The 27708-nt window shown below is 39.7% G+C and overlaps 2 protein-coding genes across 3 annotated transcripts in view; one reads left to right on the plus strand and one right to left on the minus strand.

Moving 5' to 3' along the window:
- Positions 1-16832, plus strand: part of DNAJC1 (DnaJ heat shock protein family (Hsp40) member C1) — a 108747-nt gene extending 91915 nt beyond the window's left edge. The window contains exons 9-12 of the mRNA XM_058025348.1: positions 1636-1755; positions 14454-14502; positions 14972-15450; positions 16616-16832. Of these exons, the coding sequence (XP_057881331.1) occupies positions 1636-1755; positions 14454-14502; positions 14972-15450; positions 16616-16684 (717 nt within the window). The 3' untranslated portion in view covers positions 16685-16832. The remainder of the gene's footprint in view (positions 1-1635; positions 1756-14453; positions 14503-14971; positions 15451-16615) is intronic.
- Positions 16833-22488: 5656 nt separating this feature from the next.
- The window catches only part of MLLT10 (MLLT10 histone lysine methyltransferase DOT1L cofactor), a 123432-nt gene continuing 118212 nt past the window's right edge, over positions 22489-27708 (minus strand). The window contains exons 18-20 of one of the 2 annotated variants that reach the window (XM_058026901.1): positions 27149-27251; positions 26193-26405; positions 22489-24130 (exon numbers count right to left, since the gene is read on the minus strand). In XM_058026901.1, the coding sequence (XP_057882884.1) occupies positions 24062-24130; positions 26193-26405; positions 27149-27251 (385 nt within the window). In that variant the 3' untranslated portion in view covers positions 22489-24061. The remainder of the gene's footprint in view (positions 24131-26192; positions 26406-27148; positions 27252-27708) is intronic. The other variant, XM_058026892.1, reaches the window with a different exon arrangement.

Here is a 27708-nt window from a genome sequence, read left to right on the forward strand (position 1 = left end):
GCTGAGTGAGGATGATCAGGGGGATGATCTCTGCCCTGGCCCTGCTGCCACTCCATTGCTGAGCCAGGCCAGGATGCCATTGGCCTCTTGGCCACCTGGGCACTCTGTGGCTCATGTTCAGCTGCTGTTGAGCAGCACCCCCAGCACCTTTCCCTCCAGGCATCTTTGCAGCCACTCTGCCCAGGCTGGAGCTGCAGGGGTTGTTGTGAGGCAGGGGCAGGAGCAGGCCCAGGCCCTTGGCCTTGTTGGGCCTCAGAGCTCTGGGCTCTGCCCATCAGTGCAGCCTGTGCAGATCCCCCTGCAGAGCCTTGCTGCCCTCCAGCAGCTCAACACTCCCAGCCAGCTCAGTGTGTCTGCAGGGCCTGAGGGTGCCCTGGATCCCCTCACGTGGATCATTGCTGGAGACATTGAACAGAGCTGTGCCAGCACTGAGCCCTGGGCAGCACTGCTGGCTGCAATTCCATTCAGCAGCAGCCTCTGGGCCCGGCCGTGCCAACAGCTTCCCACCCATGCAACAGAGCCCCAGCCAAGCCCTGAGCAGCTGCAGGAGATGCTGTGGGCAATGGTGGCAAAGGCTTTCCTGAAGTCCAGGTAGGCACATCCACAGCCTTTCACCCATCCACTGAGTGGTCATCTTATCACAGAAAAGGAGATGAGGTCAGTCAAACAGGACCTGCCTTTCACAAACCTGTGCTGGCTGGGCCTGATCCCCTGGCTGTCCTGTGTGTGCTGTGTGGTGGCACTCCAGAGGATCTGCTCCATGACCTTCCCTGGCACCAAGGTCAGACTGACAGACCTGTACTTCCCTGGATCTTCTTTCTAACTCCTCTTCTCAATGGGTGTTGCATTTGGAAAGCTCTTGTGAACTGAGACCTCCCCAGTCAGCTGGGTGTGCTGGTAAATGTTTGAAAGTTACTCAATGAGCACTTCGTTCAGCTCCCTCAGTTCCTGTGCCTGGACCCCATCCAGCCCCATGGACTTGTGTGTGTCAGGTGACTGGCCATTTTTCCTTGGATTATGGGGGCTTCACTGTACTCTGTCTTCCAGATCAGGGACTGGGTACATGGAGACCAATGGATCTTTCCATTAAAGGCTGAGGCAAAGGTGAGGTATGAAATACCTCAGCCTTTTCCTCATCCTGTATCATTGTTTCTGCCTATGTCTAGTAAAAGATGGTGATTCTCCTTAGCTCTCCTTTTGTTGCTCATGGATTTGCAGAAACATTTTTTGTGTTCTATGGCAGTAGTCAGATTAAGTTCTTATTGGACTTGGGCTCATCTAATTTTTGCATAACCCCACAATCTAATAAAAGTATTGTTGAATATTTTCTTTACTGCATTTTGTAGTGTTGTGTTATGTATGTTGTATTAAATAATAGAAATTAAATGTGTTAGTCTACATAATAGACAAAGTGCAATTTTTGAGTGTTCAGGATTTTTAGTGTCTTACTGTTGGTCAGTACTTACTTTTGTTTTTATCCATTTTCAGCAACAAGACACAGAGAAGATACCCATATTAATTTTTTTTTACCTTATTAGATTAATTTGTTTAAAGATTTTTTTTTTGTCCATATATTACCTTGCAAATAAATGTCCAATATTCCAGTGTAATGAATGTTTTACAAATGTTTTACAGGCACCTGAATGGACAGAGGAGGACCTGAGCCAGCTGACAAGAAGTATGGTTAAGTTCCCAGGGGGGACCCCCGGTCGATGGGAAAAGATTGCTCACGAATTGGGTCGATCAGTGGCAGATGTGAGTGCACTCAGATTTGCATTGTGTAGAGGATGACAAACCAGGACAAGACAGGCAGTGTAGAAGGCAGATATGGGGGCTGACATTGTCTTTTGAGAGAAGCTACAATCCTTTTAGGACCTGGAAGTGAACCATTAACTAACTATGCAAGAAGCAGATGTCAGCCAGTATCTCCCTCCACAATTAACAGCTGTAACTGATCAGCTGGATGGTGGATTCTGGTGCTCACAAACTTCAGCTACTGTAACCCAATAACAGAAAAACAATGAACTGCAGGTTTTGTAGTAACCTTCTTTCACTGCAAGTGAATGTTTGTGTGACTTGGTTAAAGATTACATCTCTGTTTCAAGCCAGTCCTTAAAAAATGCATATGAGCTAATGGTGTTTTGACAGGTGGTTTCCATTAATTAAGCAGAAATATCTTTACAAATTTTAAAACTGTGTAATATGCATGATACAATTTCAGTGCCTTTTTCAGTATTATAGCATGCTTTAAAATTATATTATGTAAAATAATGTCTTTGTTGATTCATATTTTGTAGTATATACCAGATACCAAGCTTGTACTTACGTTTTTTAAGCGTATGATCTTAAAACCCTTAGGGGCTAGGCTGTAAAAGACTTTGCCTTTTCAAGCAATAGATCACTAGAACATGTTGTAGTGTCTACTTAGGACCATTTGAAAGCCCTTTCAGCTGACCCTGTTTTATAGGCTCTGTAGGGGTTAATGAGAATAACATTTAAATCTGTTCATGTACATTTTGAGATTAGATGTTCTTTATTTATCATATTTCAGGAATTATCTTAAATAATGGAAAACAAAGCCACTGACTACAGTGAAATATTATATCCCTCTGGGAAATTTGTGTACTTCTTAATTTTTTTTTTTCCATTGTTAATATAAACACAAAAAGATATTTTGAGAACTTAGTTTTCAAGTTTTAATGCACCTATACTGTTCTGATACATATACTATAAAATAAGTCTTTTGCACTATTCTAATTTTAGAACAAAACATTATTTGCAAAATAGTGTACGTAAACAAGAAGTTACCAACCTGCTAATCAAATTAAATTAGGGTTTTTAAGGTTTATTGTGTTCATACTTGAAGTATTCATACTACTGAACTGACTGAATGGAATAATACAAATACTAAACTTTATGAATAATAATAATAAACTTTATAATAATAATAGTAATACTGAAAATTATTAAAAAGATACATTTTACTGATCTTAACAGCAAAAATACTTCACATATGTTGGTAGTATACAGTGTTCATGGCAAAGAGCTTTTGAGATGGGTTTGGAAAATTTGATTATCTTGATACAGATAGTAGAGACATGTGGAATGATTCTACATACATCCATCACAAAACTAACACTATCCTCAGATTGCCTTTTGTACCCACTGCCTGCTTTATTCCTTGACTTGGGTGTATTAAGAATCCTTTGCATAATACATTTGGCCATTGTACATGCACAGATCCACTACTGAAAAGAAAATAACAAAGCTCACTTGTTTCTTCCATTAGATGAGAAGTCCTCAGCAACTTGCTGTTTTGTTTCAGTGAGTAAGAAAGAGAAATGAAAGACATGTGATTGTTCTAAGAGCTGTCATTTTCTTGTATGAAAAAAGGATTTTCCAGGATTTTTATGTGTGGAGAAAGGTCTGAGTGTAATCCTTTTTACTTCTAGTAACCTCCAGCTATATGATTAATGTAATTATTATCCACACAAGTTTTTACTTCTCTAAAAATTTTCAACTGCTGCTAATGTTAGGTCACTTTCCTGACACAAACTAATTATTAGAGTTTCTGCTACTTTTATCATTGCATTACAGAGAATTGTAGCAAATAGGTATTATGAGGAAACAGAAACAAGTATTTTACAAGATGAATGTTTTAAACAAAAGCTTCATGGGAACTTCTTTGGGTCTCAGATTGTTACTGCATCAGTACTAGAAATGGTGAAACTGGAAACTACTTCAGATATATCCATTCAGTAAGATTTCAGTATTCAATAACAAATACAACTTATCCTGTATATTTCTTGAAGATAACATAGAATCTAAATTTACAGCAAAGACTCTATTTTTTTTTGGGCGTCACCATATCACCATAATTAGATAAGAAATGTTAGGTAAAGCTGCAGGAGAAACTTCTGGGTTGTTAACTTTGTGTGCAGTAAAAAGGTGTTTGCATGTGCAGGCAGCATTTGCTGCCCAGACAGCTGCTCCCTGTGTCTGCTGGGAGCAGGGCAAGGGGATAAGTTCTGGTGTACAAGGTGCTGCTTTGAAACAGCTTGTGTAGCAGAGCTTGGGGATGCCTTGCTTACAGCTGGTTTGACAGGAGCCAACCAGAGAGGGTTTGAAGTATGTATTATCTAGCAAATGTACTATGTCCTGAAAAACATTCAAGGATGAATTTGAATTTGGTTTTCTAACATTTTCTAGTACAGGAAATACTTTGTAAAAACTTGAGATTAGTGTCTGCTTCTTTCTTCTTCTGCAAAGCATCAAGAGCAGTAAGGCTCAGTTTTCCTTTCACTGTTAGAGAATTATGATAGAAAGGATTGATAAGGTACAGTGTGCTTGCTTCTGAGTGACTTTATGCATTCAGACCTTATTTAATAGTTGATTAGCTAAATAGGTATTCCTAAAACTAGCTCAGAGTAATCCAGTCCAAAATGCTGTCTCTATTGTTGCTTCTGTCTAAAGCTTTCTTCCTCAGAAAGAAACAGTTAGAAAAAAATCTCAAAACTTTTTAAAGAACAAACTGAAACCATTCATATATATCAGAAGAGCATCAGTGAAATTCAGTCCCTCTAATCACCCCAAAGAAATTCTGTCTTAAATTTATTCTTTTTTTAAAATAAATAAATTCCTACTACGTCCAACTGTGTTTCACTAGCAATTTTTAGGCAGTGGGAAGCAGTGACTTGAGGAGAGTGTTCTTGACTTTTTTGAACTTTACAGCTTCATGGTGTTGTTTTAACTTACTGTGTCCTTAGTTCGTGTCTAGTTTTCAGTATTGCAAACATGTTGTTTGATAGCAAGAGTCCAGATGAGAATAATAGGTTCCTATAATGTTGTCTACAAGGGAAGATTGTGAAGGAATTCATGTTGATGAACTTAAAAAAAAAAATTACCAGAGAATGTAAGTATTCAACTGCATAAAAAGAAAACCATAATGAGGAAGGGTCTTGTCCACTGTAATAGTCTTACAGGGCAAGAAATTTTTGCCTCAATTTAACCAGAGGCTGCAGAGTTAGACACTGAAAGACAAAGAATTATAGTGGAGGTGATAAAGCAGTGGAATAATCTGCTCCATATTTATGGAGTCTCCATATTTATGGGCCTTTAAGAACAGGTTACGCAAACATCTGCAAGAAACAACATCAATGCAGTGGTTCTGCCTGAGGTTAGGTCCTTCTCTTCCTATGGTCTGTGATTACACTAGAAAGTGCAAGCTATCTGGGAGGAAAAAAACCTTCCCTACAATTGGAAGCATGTGTGAATTCAGTTTTAAAAATGTAGAATTAAAGCCAGATAGTCACCACAGTTGGTCAGTAATCACTGCATATACCTTAGCTTGACTTACTTAATTCAGTAATTCCTAATAGTGTTCCTTCAATGTTTTTCTTGTCTACTGCTACTCAGGTTAGTGTTTTGTAGACATTTAGTTTGTTAATTGTTATTTCCCAAAGCACAGCCCAAATAAGGATTACTGTAAGGCCCATTATATGGGTATGTCTAGCAGATTCCCTGTGCAAACAAGTACATCCACCCTACAAGTGATGCAGGCTGCTGGGAAAGTGCCATCCAAACTCCAGCAATAAACAGCTACAGCCATGCTGTAGTGCCCCTGAGCTCATTCAGCTCTCCTGTTTCTGTTTGTGCTGCCTCATGTGGTACCAGAATAAACATCTTTGCAGCATATTCCTGTGCTTTTCACCTCAGAGCAAGGGCAGGCTTGTAGCTGTGGTACAGACATACTGGAGGAAGGATTTCTACTTCACTTCTGACATGGTAAATGTTTATCTTGTCTCTCTTTGGGAAGACATCTTTTAACAGCCAGTGAATGATCATCCCAAAATAGATGGGGTTAAGTTGTGCTCACTTTATCAGTATGTTTAATGATTTAAATTGCTAATTGTCGCTTCAGTATGTGCATATAGGGAATTTAGCAATCTTTTCCTATAAAGATGGTTTTCAGCTGGCTTAGTATAATGAAATCTTATTGCTTTCACAACTGAAAGCTTCTGCAGCTTTTTAAGTCATTTTTATTGCAATTGGCTGTTATTGTAAATTAGGTTTTCAAGTATTTTGATTATGAAAGGGAAATGGAGTTCAGTTAACTCTAATCAGGATTCCTGCCTGCTGACCTGGTTACCTGTACCACTGCTCTCTGTCATCCTCCAAACATCTGTTCTTTGACCCATTTTCCTTGCTGAATTTGTTGCCCCAGGGTTAGTTCTCATTCCTGTCTGCCAATACTTAAGGAAATAATTGACCTTTTAAAACAAAATAAAAAAGTTATGTTTGAATTTCCTAAGCACTGTGAACACTCTACAACATAGTATAAATAAGTGGAGTGGAGTTGCAATACTATTATTTCTGCAAAAATGATATTGTTTGATTTGACAAATGCTAAGCCTTATGAAGATTTGTAGTAATGATTGTCAGCTTTTGCTGAATTCAAAAATTGAGAAAAAGCACTTAGATGTGAAATTATAGAAGTATATTGTACTTGACAATACCAACCTTTATAGATAAAAAGTTTTAAAAAAATATTTGCTGAAAGGCATAAATTAATTTCAGTAACTACAAAGGACATTCAAATTGTAAAAATAATAGAGGAAGTAAAAGCTGTCTGGCATGCCAAACAGACTTTAATGTGATTATTAGGTACAGGTTTTTTAAATTAAAGGCAAAGAGATCTCAGATTTCATACTTGTGAAGTAATATCATTCAGTTGTCTTACAGGATTTAAACTGATTCTGTTTGCTCCTGCAGTCACTAATCTCATGCATTTGTGTTGCAAAAACAGACTGATTGGGATTTGCTGCTTGTATAGAAGAACACTGAGGTAGACAGCAAAACAATAGCCAGGTGGCAGACATTCTGAATTACCGTGAAACCTGAAAGCATAAGGTTTGAGGGGGTGGGTGCATATTTTGTGATATCTCTTGTATGCCCAAGCAACAGTTTCAGCCTGTAAGTCTAGCTGTGGGAGTTCATACTCATTACACTTCATATGCCATTGTTAAGTAAATTTCTTATTTTTGACAAATGCAGGCTCATTACTTTGCCAACAAGAAAACATCTATATGAGAAATGGTCCATATGTAGAAGCTCATGAATTTATTAGGTCTTTTGCTTCTGGAGATTAACTGTTTTCCTAAGACTGTTTTATATTTCATTTTGTGTACTGTGTCTGTGTTAACTCAATTACAGTGCAATCCAGTTGTGGATATTCTGAAACATTCACCCTTAGCAGTTTGCATATATTTATGTAATCAATAGTTCTCCCAGTTGCTTATTGAAGTATAAAGACCTAGATGGAGGTCCAAGAGAGGTTATGAATATCTGAGATGGAGTTTAGATAATACATAGTCCAAGTAGACCCCTCAGTCTGAGAGTGAAGTCTTCAAAACACCTGGCTAATCCCACAGACACACCACAGTGATTCTCTTGATACTTGGAGGGAGGAAAAGGTGGTTGCTGTTCACAGCACTCTCAATGTACAGTTTTATTCTGTGCACACCTACAGTTGTCTCTGCCATTTTTACAAGATTGGGCAGAGCAATGCCCCTTATAAACAAAATGGATTTTCATCTCATAAAAAAGCATGACCAGAGCATTCTTTCACTTAAAGGAAAAAGTTTTTTTACAGAAGGCAGTGGGACAGCAGGTTTTGGTCCAAATAGATGGTTTGTGAAGGGGTTAAGCCAGTGATGCTGCAGCTTTTTATAGAGTGGCATAAATTAATGTAATGTCTCACAAAGCTCACAGTGAGCTGGGTTTGAATTTCTTTGCAGAATTCAAATTTCTGACAGTCAAGAAAGTTATGCATTTTGCATCATCAGTAACAAAATAAGATGTCCAAGTAGTTGTTGCAGTGAGCATTTGAGTCAAACTCCTCTCCTGCATGAGTGCCCATAGGGTTGAGCTAAAGACTCTCTCATGGATTTTAACTGACAAAAAACAAGCACAGTATGAAGTCTCCAGCATTATCACAAGTTTAAGTGCAAAGTTCTTCCTCTTGTGTCCTGAAAGAAGGAGCAATTCTTTTGCTGCTTTAAATTAACTGGGGCCTTAAACTGGAGAAAGTTCTACATCTGCTGATTTAGGTCAAATTTGCCTTTTTTGCAGGCCACATTTTGAACTGCCTCATAATAAAACTTATGGTTGTTTTGGGGATTTCTGTTGCTGTGGCAAAGTTCAGAATCACACATGGCTTCAAAGTCCGTAAGCATAATAAAATTGCATTGTTGCTGGCTGCAACTGTTGGTTCTAAGCAAATTCATTTAAGTTCATAACATGTTTTGTAGTTCTTTCAAGAATGTTATCCTTAAAATACTCATTTGCTGTGTTAGTATGAAATTTAACCTGCACAGTGGCTAGAGATTAGTTGCATTACCAACTTTTGGGAAAGTTTGGAACACTCTACTAAGCTGTTTCAAGCAGTGCCAAAACGAAGGTACATCTGATTTGAAATACTTGTTTCAAGTGGTCTTTTAAGTTGCAAATGAGGATACTTGGAAAACGGAGAATCATTTGGCTCAATATCTCAGGATTTGAAGTTTCCACAATCTGGTAAAACTGAAAGACCATTTTAGAAGCTCTTTTAGTGTCTAAAAGGGGAGTCAGTGTATAAAGCAACAAATTTTAAGTCAAATGGAAATAAAAGAATGGGTCATTATTGGTTTCACTGTCTGACTTGTGTCAAACAGTGCTTGAAACACTTTTGACTAATATGAAAAAAGCTTTTTAGGTCTAGGCTGGAAGAAGATTCAGCACAGCAGGTAGAATTTTGGTTATAAGAGGAGAACTTTAAATTTGGCAAGTTATTCTGTGTGGTTCTGGAAGGTTAGATTTGTAAAAACCTACCACTTTGACAAAGCCACGAAGGCATTAAAATCCTGCTGTATCTGGCTTTCCCTTGTAAGAAAAAATGTGATTACAACTCAAATTAGCCTTAAAGATTCAAGAAATTTCTTATTGCTTTATAGTAACCTCAAGTACTCACAGGCTGTCTCCACAATAATTTTTCCATAATTACACAAATCTTGACATTTTTTTCATGACATAACTAGATGGGGAGCATGCAGGAAGATAACTGGGTGCAGAAGACTGCTACTGGGAGAGCAAATTTGTTTGTTAATGCTAAGAAACCATTGCATCTTTAGTAAATACTTGAAGAATTTCCTCTCAGGAAGATGCTGGGAGAAACAAAAAATGTCACTGGCCTCTCTGGTGTTCAGTAGCACCATCCTTCTTTGCAAGAAATTCATATATGTTTGGAAAGCCAAGAGATGTAGATTTTCTTCCTCTACAAATCCCACATTATTTTCTTAAAATGTCATTAGAACCCAAGAGGTTTGTACTTCTGTGACTATCTGCTGCAATCCTAATCAAAATACTCTCCCAGAGGAGGATGGAAGGTGGGTTGTGGCCCAGGGGATTCCCAGGAGACAGAGAGCGGTGGAGGTTTGGTGGCCCTGCAGGGCTGGGCTGGGGGTGCTGCTGGAGGGTTCCGCTGAGCTCCTGGGCCAGTGCCTGCTGCTGTGGGAATGGGCAATTGCTCTTCATCTTCTGCCAAAGGGTTCTGGGTGTCTGTTTAGCACCAGTAGGATCACTGTTCCTGACTTTACACGGTTTTCCCTCTAGGTGTGTCATAGTTCTGTGCTTTTTTTATGTCTGCCTTCCCTGCAGGGCGAAAAGTACCCTCTCATTCATGTGATAGCAAAATTTGCTTTTGCCTATGCATCTGAGAGTTTTTTAAGCTGATTCTGATTTTTTTTCCCTATATATCTCTGAAGTATCAATTGTCCCATCTGAAAGAGGTGGCAGGTGTCCAGGGTAATAAGAGAGTTAACATCTGGATGGTCATGATGAGGAATGCTTTTACTGCTAGGTCTCTTGTTAAGTAGCAACTAGTCTTTGTGATCTGGACTAATTGTTAGCAGTACAGGAGGAAACCAGCTCTGTCTGGCTTTCATCACATAAAATCATCCCACTAATCCCACTTGCTTTTGATAGAATCTTTTTATAGCTGAAGAGCTATTGAAACTGAGTTCAGAAGGGAGTTCTCAGAAGCAAATTGTTCCTGTGGTTTCTTTCTGTAGGTCCCATAGTAAGATAGTTTGATTTCTACTCCAGCAATTTGATTGCTTGCATCCAGTTTTTTTTGTCATCTTTATCTGTCTAAGGAAATCTGTTTCACTGTGCATGATATTACCTGACTTTATTTGTGACTTCTGTTATCCCTGGTGTACTACAACACTTAAAGTTGATTCCTATAAAATAATGCAGTGTGTCTGTTCAGCAGTACAAATACTTACAGGAATATGAGATCTTCTGTCTTCTGTTTTAAATCAATTTCACAGTCTTGATCCTTATTATTTAAGGTGTCCCCAGACCCAGGATTTCTTAAGGGGGTTGGCTAATACTCTGGTGAAAGCTGTTGTCAGTAACAGCAGGCTAAAAGCACACCTTCTCACAGTCAGGATAAAACTCATAATTTATTATACATGAAAACTGTAATTTTAAAGCATTATGCAGGAACAAATAGCAGTAATAACTACAAGAGTATTCTGCAACTGCTTCATACTTTGAATAAGTTTTTCCAGTGTGTTATCTGTTAACTAATGAAAAAGTAATAATATCATATAAGCAAGCTATGATAAGTAATTAGGCAGAGAAAGAATGGAGCAACTTATGTTGCATAACTTAGTGAATTTTTTATGAATCTCTTAGGAACTAGCTAGTAAATAACACTATTCACCCCTGGAGAGGAATGGAGGAATGGGCAACAGAAGAGTCTGCAGATTTGAGTGGCAAGAACAATGATTAAACTCCAACAGATCAAATTGCAATACAATTTCAGATGTTCCATAGGCTGGATTCCTAATAATCCTCAGCAGTTTAATACTGACATGTTAACGATTCTTGCCCTGTGTCAGCATCTGGAATGCCAATGACAGCTGAGGCTGATGGACACAAATCTGAAGGCTAAATAAGGGATACCTGAACTCTCAGTGAAAAGAGCTGGAGTAAACCTGAACTGTGCATAGCACCTGCAAAAGGACTGCTGTGTGAGGAAGAAAGCTGACAAAAATAATAATAGACAAATAATCTTCCCCTGTAACCTGTAAATGATGATAGTGAAGCTGTGGGAAGCTTGATGAGTTGTCAAACTTACATCAACTCAAAGTGCTTGTTCAATGTTTGAAATGGTAGATTTTCAGTATCTAAAGCATACACACAGTTGTTATTTCCAGCTTACCTGGTGAATGTTCAAATTGAAAGTCCATCAAAACATGAACAAATATTCTAAAGCCTTCAAAAGTCTTGGAAATATTAGATGTGATGAATGAAGTAACTTAATACTTGTTTCACCAAGCTGTAATGAGTGAAGTTGGCCAACATAAGATAACCTGTGGAAAGGCTCTTACTCCAGAATTTTCTGCATGTAAGGGGAAATACTAAATGCAGTTGGGATCTGGGAATAAGCCAAAATCCTTCACTGGTCAAATGGAGAGGTATGGTTTAGATTTCAGTCTAAATAGGTGTAATATGCAGCAGAATTTATATCTGTGATGGGATACATATACTAATTGAATCTGGGGACACCTGTCTTGTAAAGGAAACTGAAATTCAGCTGATTTGCACCACTTCCAAAGCAAAGTTTGTGTTGCTTGTGTAGTCTCAGCTTGAAAGGTAAAATGATAATTGCTGACCTCTGGAAATATCAGAGGTTCAGCAGAGAGAAAACTGAGCTCAGTTGGCACTGAGGCAGCAGCTCATGGTACCTGTCTTTGCTGGCAGCTCATTCTGCTCTGTTTTATTCAGGAAACTTTTCTGCTCTCTTTTTCTTGCCTTCGTGTCCTTATGAGCAGGCTGTAAATCTCTGACAGACCTACTTTAAAGATAGCAAAATGGTTTAGGGACAGTTTTCTGGAATCCACAGAGATAGATAGGGCCTGGTCATATTTACAATGAATCTACTGCATCATTGCAGGAAGCTCTAAAAGCTACTTGTTTGCATGGCAAATCCTTCTCCCTCTTTTGAAAATAATCTATTATAATCCAGTTTATATAACATGGTTTCTATTTAAGAGATGCCTAGCAGGACACCACTAGGGATCCATTCTGTTCACCAGTCAAGAATGGTTTCTGCTCCTCTCAGCCTTTTAAATTATTAACACTGTAGAGACACTGCTAAAGATGGAACACAAATATTTTAATTTTATTATTTTAGATTTTTTTAGAATGCAATTTTTTTTAAGGAAGGCAATTTCTGTTAATGGATCATATTTTTCAAGGAAGATCCCTTCTATTCTTTCAAAATTGGGATCACAGAGGTCCCAGAACTGTTAGTGCCACTAAAATTATCTGTTCATATTACAGTATCCTGACATTTTTCTTTGAAGAATTAAAACTTTATCGTACTGCAACAATAGAAACTGGAGTTTTCTGTGCCAGATGTCTACCTCTGGATAAAGGTTTTGGTTAATTAGAGTTGGGATTTCATTGTTCGGAGTTTTCATTTGAACTTAATCATCCCAGAAAATGAGGCTTAATTTGTAGGGAAAATAGACCACTTTGCCTTGTTAAGTCTTGCTGTCATTTCCTTAAGGAGATCCAGCACCAGCCTATTTTTACAGCAAACTGCTGCAATTTTGTGGGCAGAAAGGTGGGTGGGAGGAAGCAAACAGACCAGACTAGAAGCAGATGGTACCAAGGTATTTTAACTATTGGGGTGCTCCCTTATCAATCTTGTCATAGAACAAAAATCCTGAATCTTAAAGTTTAATTCTTCTCACAGGAAATGGCTTTACAACCCTCTGGCAGGTTTGCTCTCTAGTGCTGCTCTGAGTAGGGAATAATTGTTATTGTTAACATTAGGTAGCTAAAACAGCAGAAGTCTGTGCTGTGGCTAAATGATTCCTGTTGTGGCTAAATCCCACAAATCCCACACAGAGGAATTCCTGACTTTGTAAGTGATGTATTTTTTATTTTTGGTCTGAGCAGCATACTGCCACACACCTTATACTGAAGGGATGTTAACATCTGAGGTCCCAGGTTCAGAGAGCAGGGAGCACAGGGAACCCATCCCATGTAGTAGCAAGTTTGATTCACTGCCTTGCCTGTTCTCATTTTAAGTTTCGTTTGAGTGGCTCAGACTACTGGATTTCAATTTCTGGCTTTTTAATAAAGTCCTCACGATCAAAAAGAAAACCAAGAAATTTATATATAGTATTGATAAAACATTTTCAGCAATTGAAAAGATTGTATAATTCTTTGAGTACTATATTTTAAAATGGTTTTTGTGGTACCTGAATTTGGGGCTGTAGGCTGCTATCTAAAAGGAGCTACAAGAGAGCTGGAGAGGGACTTTCTGCAAGAGCCTGCAGTGATAGGACAAGGGGCAATGGCTTTAAACTGACGGGAAGTAGGTTTAGATGAGAGGTTAGGAAGAATGGTTTTTTTCTGTGAGGGTGGTGGGGCACTGGAAAAGGTTGCCCAGAGAAGTCATGGATGCCTGGAAGCATTCAAGTTTGGTTGGTCCAGTGGAAGGTCATTGCAGGAGGGTTGGAACCACATGATCCTTAAGGTCCCTTTCAACTCAAGCCATTCTATAATTCTGTGGTCATTTTATAACAAAGATAATAATCAAAGAATCTTTCTTAATCTTAAGTGAAGCCTAGCTTCTTATCTGAGGTCTAGAAATTTGGGATGAGGAAGCTCCTTGTTCTGGATTGGGAGAAAGGCTGTTTGTTTGCTTACAAACAGAACAAAATTTGAAACAATCACTTTTTACTCCAAAAAATATCCAAAAATGCTAAAATTAGTGTTATTTTTCTCCCAGGATTTTATTATACATGGAGAGGTTGAATCAAGCAGCTCTCTATCCTCTGGACTGTCAGTAATAACTTTTGCTGCAGTACCAGGACTTAGGAGGTGTCTTTGCTGATCTTTGGCAGTCAAACTGTTACCTTTCATTGGGGGACTGAATGCCTGTCCACTTGTGTGCTCCACCATCTGGACCTATGTGGGTCATTCTGTTCTTTGGTTCAGTATTGAGAAACTAATGTATAGAAGATAACTCATTTGGTTCTTTTCCCCCTATACTTGTGGTATTTTTAGACCAGAAAATTAGGGTTTAACAAGGAAAGAAAATAAAATTAAAGTATCAACTGTGGTGTATTATGATGATAGTAATAGAAATGTATAGCATCATTTATATTATTTTAATGAGCCAGGAATTATGTAGAAAGAACAAAGTCTAGAAGGTTACTTTAAGCCAGTTTGAACTCTACATATGAGCAAAGGCAGTTAAAGAACAACAGCCTTACCATATTTATTGTGTCTTCAATGCAGGTGTTTTGTGGTAAGCTAAAAATGAATTCTTCAATAGCCTAAATGATTACATTTTTTAATAGTCCTTCACTTTTGTTGTCTTCATGCAGGTTACCCTGAAAGCCAAACAGGTGAAGGATTCTGTTACATATACACCAGGTGTGTGCTTCTGGAAATGGCTGGGTTTGGGTGATAGCTGTGCCTTTCAGTCTGCTCTGCAGAGAGATTTTTGCAACCTTGCCTTGCTTTGAGAAAAAAGAACTGCTGAGTATTCTGAGGGAACATTTCCCTTTAGCTACATCCTCCTGGATGTATTCCTGGATGTATTCCTGGATGTATTCCATTTATTGTGGGGTTTGGTCGTTTATTCAGCTTGCTGTCTTTGTTTCTATCAGTGTGGGAATTTAGTAGCACTTCCTGTAGATCAGATAAGCTCCTAATTGGTGAAGTTCATCACCTTGATGATCAAGTGAATGCCTTAATTTCTCAGTTTTGCCTTAAGCTGTCAGTCCAGAAGAGCTTTTTGTCCATTCTGCACTATTCTGAGAACCTTTAATTTGTGGGCAGTTCCCTGCTTGTTTGTGGGGTGTTTTACTTTTTCAGAGTTTAACAGCTGTGCTTCTAACAGGTACGATTCGGCTCTCGGAGCTTAAAACACTGGCACACAATTCCAAAAATTACAAAGTCAGCATGAATCTGCCAGATCACATAATCACCCAGAGAGAGAGGGAAGAGGAGGTGGAGGAGGAGGGGAACTACAGTCTTACATCAGAGCAGATGGATACCCAGGCAGATCCAAAGGAGACCCTAGCAACTGAAACCAGACACCGAAGGCGGAAAATTGTCAAAGCACCTGAAACGGCTCTGCTGGCAACAAAAGAGGGACAGGAAGAGAAGGGCAGAGGGAGACGCCAGAAAGATTTTGATAACACTGAGCAAGAGGAAGAGAGTGATGATGAAAGCAGAAGAAGGGAGAAAAGCCGTGCACCAGAAGAACCGTGGACTCAAAATCAACAGAAACTTCTGGAAATGGCCTTGCAGCAGTATCCAAAGGGAACATCAGATCGCTGGGATAAAATAGCAAAATGCGTTCCTGGAAAAAGCAAGGTATGACTTGTTTTGTCTGAACTGTAGTATAAACTGAGGGGAAACACATTTGCTACCAATTTATAATTATCTTAAGAATGAAGGTCCATATAGAAAGGAGAGGCCTTTACATGGTCTCAGTCCAGACTCAGGTGACCTACAGAGTGTCACTGTCATGTTTGTTGCTTTATTAAAACATTTTTTTCATTTATGTCAGCTTGTTTGGTCTAACACAGAAAATATTGAAATAACTCCTGTTTGATTTAAAATACTTACCTCTCCTCTGCCTTTCAGATCTTGAATTGCAGGACAAAATTAGATTTTAAAACTAATTTTGATTCAAAGTTAGTAACCAAACATTGATAAGCTGCTTTGCTTGCATGTTCACAATGCCTTTCTCAACCCATCTTAATGAACAAACAAAATAAATAATCCATCTGCAAGTGTTAAATGCTCAATAATCAATCTAATGTTCTTTTTGTAAGTATAATTTTTCAAAATAGCATTAATTGTCATTGATATAGATGGTGTGTACTAGATTTCCTAATAGTTGTGATAGCTGAGTTTGCTTGCTTCAGCCATTGCAGCTGCAGAAAAGCCCTGTAATATTTGTGGCAAGCACGGTGAGGGAGCAGGAAGTGCCTGGGGAAGGATTTGGGTGTCTCTGGCTCGGGAGCTGTTCTGCAGTTTCTGGTGCCAGCAGGTGCTGAGTTAGTGCCCTTGGAGGCTCAGCTTAACCTGCCTGCAGTGTGGTCACACCAGAGGAACTGTTCAAAGCAGACCCTGCAATACAGCTGCTCCACAACTGCTCTTGCAGTCACTGTCAAGAAGTACTGTAACTGTTTCTTGGGTTTGTGTGCTCTTCAAACAGATAAATGAGCCACTAAGAAATGTAAATTGCAAGTTCATTTTTCTAATCCCCACTTCACTAGATGTTGAATCTCCTTCTCAAATTCAGTATGCAACTTTAAAACCACAAGAAAACAACCAACCAACCAAGAAAAAACCCAACAGAAAACCCACAACAAAAAAAAACCCACAAACAAAACCAGACCCAAACAAAAAAGAAGAAAACCCTAGACAATCCCCAGAACACAGCTCTTCTTCTAGAATGAGGTAGCATGTATAGAGTTAAAGCAGTACTAAAATACCAACCTTTGAATAACACTTTTGTGTTTCCTTTCAGGAGGAGTGTATAGCAAGATACAAGTTGCTTGTTGAACTGGTACAGAAGAAAAAAATGGCTAAAAGCTGAATGTTGTGAGCAAGAAGAGATGTAGTTCATCTTTGTCAAAATGGGGTTTTAAATCTCATATGCAGGAAACTGCATTTTTGTACCTCAGTATTTCTATATGTCATGTGCCTTAGTAAAAGAAAATATTAATAAATCTTATACCATCTTACCTGGTTTGTGTGTTGAAGAATGAAGGTGTGTTTGTATTGAAGAGCTGCTTATGCAGATGTGGGATCACAGTGTCTAAAAGGGACACTGAGCTGCAGGAAAACCCCCTCTGGTAATCACATACTGAATCTGGTAGGTTTGCAGCCAGTGGATGTACAAATAACTTGCATTTGTTTTGAAAGATAGACTTGACCTGAAACTGTTAAGCAAGCACAAGAGTAATGAAACACTGTAGTCAAAATGTATTTTTCTTTCTTGCACGTCTAAATCCAAAACATATGTTTATAAATTCCTTATTCTTAGAAATATCTAGTAATATTTTGAAATAAATAGTATGTCTAATATTAACTTCCACATATATTTATATGTGTCTGCAATATAATACCTTATTTTGCCAACTCTACAGTGGTATTTGATAGCATGGTTGATTCAGTAAAGTTGAAATGGGTAAAAAAACTAAAGGCCTTCATGCTTTAATTAGAAATTAAGAGATAAGGTACTTCAGGACTACTTTTTAAGTACAGAATGGCTAACAGTCTTGGGCTAAGAGTTCTCATTTTGGGGATGATTGTATACCCTGGATTCAATTTGAAGAATAGGTAATAAGGGTTATATTATTCCATACTTGTAATTTTGTTTTGTATAACTTTTCCAAAATTGTGAAAAGCTTAAAATGCTGGAACAAAGGGTACTTAATGGGCTGTAAATGACAGCAATAAATCAGAGCAGTGATCAGAGTCTGGTGCAAGAAACATTAAAGACTTGCATTTTTTAAAGCACAATTTACCATTCAAATTGTGATTTAATAACAGGATTCTAAAAATTGTTTTAGCTTTAATACAAAATCAAAATGAAAACTCAGAAAATCACATATCTGAACTCAGAATTGAAACTTGGTAGCTGAAAGTCTCTGTTAGCTTCCTGCCATTCCCACTGCTGATTTCCCCAGTAACTGGCAATTGTGCTCCTTCTGTCAGATCAGCACTTCACAACATTTCATCCCATTCCCATAAAACTTTAAAGGCTAAGTATTTAGGGAATATAACAGCGTTCCATATGTGTTCCCCTTCCAGTTGGAGCTTTTTCTGCTTTTTTTTTTGTCTCATATTAAAAAATCTTAGTTGGTAGAAATAATGATATTATGGAAACATAGCCAGATACAAAATAATGCATTGAATTATTTTTTTTTTTTTCACAGAGACCTTCACAGCTTAACTGTACTGGAAGTTAAAGATATTTAGAAGCTGTGATCTGTCTGCTAATCAGTGGAACAGGAATTCTGTGCTACTTTGAAGGAAGAATCTTAGTGAGATGAAGTGAGGTATTTTCAAGAGGTATCAGGAAAACTTAACTTTTAAAAGGTTTTAGTCATCCAGAACACTCAATGAGAGATGGAAAGCAAGGTAGTTGAAATGGCTGCAAAGTAAAGCTGCTAAAATGGTGAACTGGTGAAAATTAATGGGTGGAGCTGGAATAGAATATGATCAAATGGAGATGTACTGTTCATGAAAAAAATAGACTGGTAATGGGAATATTTCTGCAGTTTCTAAAAGAGAAAGCAAGTAATGGAAGAGTTTAGCCTGTGAGGAGGAGAGAATTGTCTTGTCTTTTCCACTCTGGATTTACAGGACTTTACCTGGGATGGTATGCCTGGTTCAGTGTCACACTTTGAGATGCAGAGCATCCAGAAGAGAGCAGAGAGAACAATCCAGAGTTTGCACTGCCTGATTTGCTAGGAAGGTATTGTTGGTATTTGCTCTAGACTAGAGGGAGAGAAAAATCTTCCAGGTATGTAAAATAGAGCTTTGCAGTTGTGTGATCTGTTTCCCTGATGTGATCCATATGGAACTGTTACAAATCTGCTGTGGCTGTGAAGAATAACAATGGGCTCAGTTTGGATTGAGAAATAGCTTAGTTAGGTGTCAGGGCAAAAAAATCCAGTAGCAACTGTAACAAGGACTCAGGAGGACTCTTGACCTTTATTGCTGGGGGTGAGCTCCTGCTGGAGCCTGCCCACATCCCCAGAGGGTGAGGGGCAATAGTCACACTGCCCCCCAACCCCTTCTGCTTCCCTCCACGCAGCCTTTCTGCACAGGGTCAAAGGAAGAAGGACAAGCACTACTAACTGGTAATATTGTCTGTTTGTTTTTGTTTGTTTGTTTGTTTGTTTGACCATTCACAGCCAGAAACTTAAAACAATGCTCTGACAAGTCCAGTTTACCCGAAGGAAGATGTTTAAGGATGAGCAAAGGTTGAACATGCCACGCTGTCACACGTGTCAGGTTGAACACCTGAAGTGGTGCATGTCTGTCTAATCACAGGTGCTGCTTGTGCCTGGATGCAAGGGAACTGATGGGTTGCATCCTTACTGCTTGAAGGCTGAACCTTCCTGAAGCAGGGGCAGGCTGGCTGTGCAGGAGAAATGCATTGGCCTCTTGCACAGGGGCACTGCACCAGGGACTGGTGACAGGCCCAACTGTCTCAGCATGAAGAACTGGTAAGGTTTTGTGTACACTCATGGGTCCTTTGGAACTGAAGGCCTGGGATGGGGAATGTGATTCAGTGCCCTACAGCAGTGATCTGAGCTCTGCAAGCAGATGCTCTGATCCCATCCCAGATCCCAGCTGGGAGCCATTCCTCACAGAGCAGGGTAGTGAAGGCTTTGTCCAGGCTGTATCCAGTGAATGTTCGTGTTCAGTTCAAGGGCCAAGGGAGTGTCCCACCCCTAGCTTTAGCTCTCTTGTTTGGCAGTAGGGAGGAAGGAGGCCTGAGTAAGAGTCCAACACCTTCAGAGCCTCTCAGGGTCCTGTCTGGGTTGCCAAGTGTTTTGTGGATGATGACACAGCCTGGTTATCAGTGCCTTTAGTCTGTGGTGACTGAGGTCAGACATGATGCTCATCAGAAAAGTGGAAGACTGTAGCCAGGCTTTGTTTTCTCATGGGTCTGGTACCCCCCACTCAAGACTTGGGATTTAACCAACTTCTTCCAACTTTTGTCTAGCACAGAATCTAGCAGATTTCCTTTAAGTAAACATTTGCCTGCTAGCAAATTACATTTTCTTTCCTGGGCAGTTTTGAGCTGTAGCTCAGCAGTCCTTTTGCACTCTAACTTTGTGTTCAGTCCTAGAAACAGTCTGTGCTGTAGGTTCTACATCCTGACTTGCACCTAAAATTTGCCCCATGTGAGCCCACTTTTAATGCCTTTGCTCATCTCTGCTGATGGCATGGGCAGAACACTATGGAAAGCAGTTGTTTAGAACAGATGAGACAAGGAGGGCAATATTCCCTTACCACGCTGAGGATAAAGTCCAATGCCGAGCTAGAGGATCCTGACATCCATACACAAGTAGAATATGACTGAGTTGGTGGGAGTGCTCTCATTTAGGCTGTTTAGTTCTAGAGGAAAGACCAGCAGATGCTCTTTTGCAGTGTCCTTTTGTAAATGTAGATGTTTGGACTATATTACTCTCAACTTTATAGTTCTCAGTGTTTGAACTAATTTAAAAAAAAAAGTTTCAGGAAAGATTTTGCAATGTGACTTCTTTGTGAGATGATGGGGCCTGAAAACAACAGGAATGGTGAAGAGTTCTCCTTTAGCAGAGCCAACAGTAAGATTTTAGTGCAGCTTATGAAAAACAGGCATCAGAAAACTGGTCAGTTTAAATGTCACAGCAGTGCTTCTGCTGAATGAGTTGCTCCTGCTAACACAGCTTGAATGGATAAAATTGATAAAAGCAAGATTTCAGATGTAGGCTGTCCAGAATTTTAGCTGCTTTCTGTAAGCCATAAGGTTTGTTGTTATTGTTGTGAGTAAAGTGGGATTTTGGTAAAAAATCTTCTCACTACAGCACCTTTAGTCTGTGCTTGCTTTCGTACCACTGAGGCCAGGACAGTTCCCAACACTGGGAGAGCTCAGCAGCTTGGCTCCAGGGACGTGTGCAGGGCCTGGGCTGCTCTGTCATGCAAGGCATTCCACAGGGACACCACTGTGGGCTTTACTGAACTGGTGCCAAATCAGCCACAGACCATCATCTTTCATGTCAGGACCTGAAAAGTCATTGAAACAAGGTTGGTTTTGACTGCATCTGGCCCTCATGTGAACTTGGCTTTGATGTGGTCTCTTTCTTTGAAGGGCTGGTGAATTGAATTTTTTGTTTGGATGTCAGAACTGTCCTTTTCATTATTTCCTTGCTGTTGCTGTTGGCACACCAGGACTGTGGTACTGTAAACCACCCATTGCTATTCTGGGCTTCTGGCACCAATCTCTTTTGAAAATTTCACAAGTATTTCACACTTCTCTTAGCAGGAGACCAGTACCAGAGTTTATACCATCTCTCCAATAGGAGAAATACACAAGGAAAGGCAGGACTCAGCAATTTTACTGATTCCTATGGTATGCTCCAATTGGAGCAAGGTGACTTATATTGCCTAGGGCTTTTTGGCTTTGGTTTAGGCCCACGAATAAATCAGCAGGCCATGGCTCCAGGAGAGGTGCACTCAGGATTCTCTGGAGCCTCTGTGCTGGAGCAGGGGCAGATTGGGCTTTTCTTCCCCCTCCTCTCCAGGTCTGGCAGTACCAAGTGTAACTTTGGGGCCCAGCCTTCCCTGCTCTGTAATCTCCTTCTCAGCACTGACCAACAGCCAGATCTCAACAGGGCCAGAACACTGACAGCTCCTGGCCCTTGTACAAGCTTCAGCAGAAGTCTCCTGAACCTCTTCACCTTAAAGCATAAAACATTCATCAACTACCCCCAAAATATCAGGAGGTTTTTCTAGTCCTGGTGAGGGTGGGAGCAAGTGCTGCCCCTTTGCTGTGCCAGGAGATGTTTCACGTTTCCCTACTGTTAGTTCTGAGCTTGTTCATTTACCAGTCTTCTTTCAGGACTCCAGTTGTCCCCACTGGAAAATAAAACAGATTTATTCAATACAGGGGCTTTGAGCAGATGGGACATTCAAATGGCACAGGCAGCAGCAACCCCATCTTCCTGCTGCTTGTCCCAGAAGCTGCCCTGAGCCTCAGGCTGCCTCTGACTAGAGAGGGGCTAAAAACTGAGGAAGCCACAATGCAACTCTTGTCTGTCACCCCCTGATGAGCACAAGCCCTCACATTTTATCTTCAAGTGACTGTACAGGAGGGGTCACGGTCTCTTTGCTTCCTGGGAAGTAAAAACCAGGAGTTCAGCTATTTACCAGCCTTCCCATGGACAGTGAACTAATTCATGGACAAAAGCACTGAGCTGGTTTTACAGAAAGCACAGTTCAAAGTTTACAGCAACAACCTCGGGCTCCTCCCCTCATCCAGGCACAGGGCAGGGAAGGAGCCATCCCCTCCCCACTGAGAACAAACAGGAGCAGAGGGACAACAGCCACTGCTCCTGTGGGTCCAGTCATTGCTCTTGGAGGGGGGAAAGCAAAATCTGATATCATCAGCCCCAGGGCTGCCACAGGCAGAAATGCCTGCCCAGTAAGCAGAAATGCCCCTCAACAGTTTTTCAGCTACATCACTGTTACTTGAAAGCAAAAATGTACATGAAAAATACTTTTTGAAACTTTTTGTAATAAAATTTAGTAGTCATGTGCAAATCAAACCCTTCCTGTCAAGTGATGTTAACAGAAATATCCTTTTCTTCTACAAGACTCACATTCCCACAAGTCATATACAATGATAAACATTATTAAAGTTTATTAACAAAAGCTTTGTACATATCTTTTCATACACTTGGAATTTTACATCTAGTCAAAATAACAGCACATTTCCATCTTACCTTTTGTACAAATTGTTACAGAATATCCACCAGTGGGGCGAGTAAGTAAAATAAACCACTGGTTTACTTTTGTAAAGTATCTACAAAAGTGATTTGTGACATTTTTAAAAAATTCCCCAGAACATATAAAAATAAATTATTTTTTACTTTTTCAATTAAATCTACTAATTAGAAATATTACAAATCAAAATATCAATGTTTTCTTATGAATTCTTCACAATACAAAACAGATTCACAAAACTTTATTTACAGAAATGAGGTAAGAACTGTGCAATGTTTAACTAAGAAACATATTGCAGAATTAACATGTTCTTCCAAATAAGTACACAGTGGAGGTCTAATTACAGCTGGGTCTTTTCTGCTAATAATTCCCACCTCACTCTTGATTAGTGGTCATTACCCCCATTTAAACTGTCCTTCACCACCCTGCATAGACTCACCACGAGATCAGCAACTGCCCAAAGTGTTGGAACACAAGTTCACCCGTTTCACCCACTGGGAAATTTTAGTGGGAAATGGTAATTCACTTTTTTGGTAATTTATTAGTGAAAAGTGACCCAGGTAACAATCTGCCTGAGCTCTCTACAGTGGTATAAACACCTCTAGGAAAGGCAGAACAAGGCTGCTGGTGCAAGACAGAGAATTCCCGTTGCTAACAAGGACACATCTAGTGCATGATCAGCTGTTTGCAGCCATTTCAACAAAATGGAGGTAGCAACAGGCACTTGGTTTAGGCCAAACACTACACAAACTTCTTCCAGTGTGGCCTTCTCATCTGGTAAGAAAACTTTGTCACTAGAACCAATCTGGTTCCTTTAAAAACCTCAAAACTCTAAAACCTACACCAAAATTAATAAACTTTGGATTCCATATCATAATTCTTATTCAAGAAAAACTCCGACTGTACAACAATAGGAATTTAAAGGAATAAAAAGATCAAAAGTCAATTCCCTTATGAGTCAGGTTCCAAAACAGGTGTGTAAAAAAAGAAACTACAAACAGCAAGTCCCAGCTGCCATTACAAGCTCAGTCTAAAAGGATCTATTCTAACTGCAGCAGCAGTTCTGATGGGCTGGGGTTGGACTGTTAAAACTACTGCTCTGAAACCAAAGCAATGCATCACTGCAAACAGTTTATAGCCTTTAAATGTGTGAGATCAGGACTGAAGAGTAAAGTCTATGTTCTTCCATTGTTGAATCTGTACTTAGTACCATCATATTGACAAAATAATTGTGATTTGCAGAGATTTATCTACGTCACAGTCTGAGACATTAAAAAGTATATCCATTTTAGTGCAACAAGAAAGCAAATGAAAGCCTACCAAAAATATCCTTATGAAAATTATTAACCTCTTGCTGTGCAGTAAGAGTTCCTTGTTGCTCTTTTTCAATCTGCAGAAAGGGAACCCAGGGTTTGCAGCCACATGAAGTGCTAGAACAGCAGGACGTGCAGGGCTCAAGTGTCATTCAAATGTCAACTCTTCTCTGATGCAACTGGTCCAGTTTTATCACTGAGCCTCTGTGTAAGAGAAAATACTTCTAAAAATCAGATTATAACATACAAAGCTAAGTAAAATTCAATTCATAAAGATGACAAAGCAGTGAGGTACATTCAGTAGAGCCATCTAAATAGTAACTGCTGCATTGTAAAAAATAACCATGTACTGCAGAATGAAAAGTGGGAAAGGAAAAAATAATTAAAGGAGCAGTCCTGTACTGAAGCAACTAATGCTAAGGTCATGAGAGGCAGCATTAGAAAACACCAACTCTCCTACTTCCCTTCCAACAAGAGTGGCTGTTCCTGGCTGTGGGTTTTATGTGAAACTGCAAGATGGCCAAGAGAAACACCAGGTGACCTCTGGCACACGTGCCCACTGGAGAGGGCTGAAATCTACACTTCTCCATCAGAAGAAATAAAATTTCCAATTTGCCCCATCATAATCCTTTCTTTCATATATTGCTACAAAGACATTTCCTGCAAGTATTGAACAGGAATGAGCAAAAATGTCATCTCATTCACTGAGCATTCAGAAATTTCTGAAAACCTGTTTCAACTGCAAATGAGATTAAAACAGTTGAACTCTGGCAAATAGAGAAATTGTTAAAAACAGTTCAACAATCTATGCAACTTGTCTCAATTCCAGCCTTAAAAAATATAAAATCAATTTCAAAAGAAATTTTTGGTAAGGGCCTTTGTTCAAAAGATGTTCTGAGATTTCTTGGGATTATTTATAGCTAACTGTTAACATAAATACTGTAATGATGTATTTGTAGAAATACACTGCACTGTACAGACCTAGCAATGGCCATTTTAAAAAACCAAAATAACATCACATAGAATATTTTGCTTGGATGTACACCAAATACAGGGCCTCAATTTCATTCACTATTAATTTTTGGAAAATTAGGGGAGATCAGTTTTAAACATGAAAACAAACTGTGAACATTTCTGAATGGAGGCAAGGTCTGGAGACAAGCCCTGTGTGACCATTCACAGCTCTGATGTCACAACTGTCCAAACCCCATAGCACAAAGCTGAACAAAAGGAAGTGCTCACAACTTTGAATGGAAGGGAGCTGTTTCAGGAAAAATCATCTTGAAAACTCATCATTTATGTGGTTTGTATCTGGAAGTGAGCACTACCTGGAAGTAGCCCGAGCTACACAGAAGCCCAGCCCGAGTCTTCCACCACAGCACTCCTAAAGCAGCCAGAGGATTTGGGAGTGGGGAGCAGAGAGGGGACTCATACTCAGCCCAAACTCTCCCCACCTGCTCTTGCAGACAAGCTGCTCTTTCTTCTCTACCACTACCACTTGCTGTCTTCTGCAAGGAATGCTGAAACTTTATGTCTTCCTGCTCTATTCATCCTTTGTTTTTCCAAGTTTCATATGCTCTTCCTTTATCCTTTTATCTTAATTGTAGGACCCTAAAAGCATGAAGCCTGTTCTCTGAATTCTTGAATAAAGAGTTCTTGTCTTGGGGATGGAGATTATTGGCAAATACTGCTGAATATAATGGAACATCCTTGCCAGAAAAAATAAGTCTTGTTTCTTTATCTGTCCAGGAAAGGTTTTATTACTCAATGAAGCAGAAGAGCCTCAGCCCCCCAATGCACAGCCTCATTCTCCCAGGCAGCAGCAGGATGCACACAGCACATTCTCCTAACACAGGTTCCACCTTCCCAGCAATGGGCTCCTCAGCTACTCCCCACAGCTCCACAGGGCCTGAGGCCTGGCCAAGGCAAACTGACAGTAAGGTGGTAAAAGGAATGAGCCACAAACCAGTGGGCACAGTACTGGGCAAGAAGTAGGGTGAGGAGGGCTAGGGCTGCAGCTGTAATTACAAGAGGAAGGCAAGGGTCACTGGATTGGTGTTCTGATCCAGAGAAGCAACAGCGTGCAGCAGACATGTCTGGTGTGACTACAAGTTCACACATTTCTGAGCCTCATTTAAGTGCAGTCCAAGGCTCAAGAAAAACAAAGACAGACAAAAAAATCCACCGTCTTTGATTTATGAATACAGGCACAGAACCTGTTTCTTATCTTTTAGTTACCTCCTGGAGGTACTGCACGGAAAGTGAGATGAGAAGGATACTTACTGTCACCTTCTGAGCTGCATTATCTCCATGAATTGAAAGGAATGGGTTGGTACCAGCTGCATTCAGTGGTGAGGCCTGGGTGCCTGAAAGTAAGTTGTTTATGGGTATCTGTGCTCCTCCAGTAATCTGCAATTGCTGTACTTCAGACTGATGGTGTTGGTGATGGTGATGTTGTTGCTGTACTAACTGATACAAAAGGGCCTGATGCTGTTCCTTGAGTAATGTGGGGAGAGAGAGGAGGAAGAAAAAAAAAATCAATAATTAGCCGCTGAAAAATAGCTCCTCCCTGGGTTCCTGCTTATCCAGATCTTCAGTTAGAGCAACCCTTAAACTAATCCCAGCTAATTTAGGTTACACTAATGAAGTTCCATGAGACTGTGGGAAAGGAAGTTCCTGGCAGACTTCCCGAAATCAGTAGCTCAGCAGAAGTTCAGCTAAGCCTGCTGGCTTCATCAGGCCTCTGTCAGAACAAACACACCTGAGAAGACTGAACTAAAACTATATAATTAACAATACAAATACTTAAACCAGTTACCTACTGCCCTATATGAATACTGCAAGCAGAGCAAAGACAGCTCAGGAGATGACATCCAAAATTCTTTTGCTGGTGTTCCAGTGGAATCAAAGACAGGTCACAGTACTGTTAGAATCCACACATGCTCCCAAGCTCTGCTGCCCACAGCTGATGCTGAGAGACAAGCCTCCATGTCCACACAGGACAAAATGGAACTCAAGGCACTGGGGAATTATTATTCTAGCCATACACACAGCCCAGTAATATCCTAACATTTTACATGACTATCATCCAAAAAGGCTGAAGCAATGGAAGACTAAAACATTATCAAAACCTTTAATATCAAGTTTAATGCATTACTACTATTTATATTAAGCTCAAGAGTTTCTCCATGTCTTAGAATACAATACAGTAATAAATCATAATTAACTGAAAAACTTACTGATGTGAGTTGCTGGGTGCTTAGTAACTGCTGAAATTGCTGGTGCTGTTGATGAAGTAATAGTTGTCTCTGTTGGTCAGAAAGCAATCCTAGTCCCGAGGCACTGTAGAGTTGACAGGGTAATACTGTGGTTTATATGGAAGTATGGGAACTTTTTACTTCAGCTTTCCATTAAAGAAAAGATGTATACAAACAGACAGACCCTGTTTAGCATTTGATTTCATACTGCAAATATCATCCAACTGTCCCGTTGCAATTTCTGACACCATCCCCAAGTCTCACTTATGCTGAGCAACAGCAACCTCTTGCCTGTAACATGTCTACACCATGCACATTATTTGAAACTCTGATAATAATTATCAATTCTAAAGTACTTTTAAATACTTTACACCAACAGGCCAGATCTTCTATTACAAGACAGCTCTTACCAAACTTTAACACCTAGTTACCAAGCATTTACTTTATCCTGGTTTCCTTCTAATTCCCATCTTTTGTGCCATTCAAACCACTGATATTGCCCACACCTTTCTGTAATTCAGCAAACACCTTCAGCCTTGCAA

The sequence above is a fragment of the Melospiza georgiana genome, chromosome 1 (genome assembly GCF_028018845.1).
Source record: "Melospiza georgiana isolate bMelGeo1 chromosome 1, bMelGeo1.pri, whole genome shotgun sequence".
Lineage (NCBI taxonomy): Eukaryota > Metazoa > Chordata > Aves > Passeriformes > Passerellidae > Melospiza > Melospiza georgiana.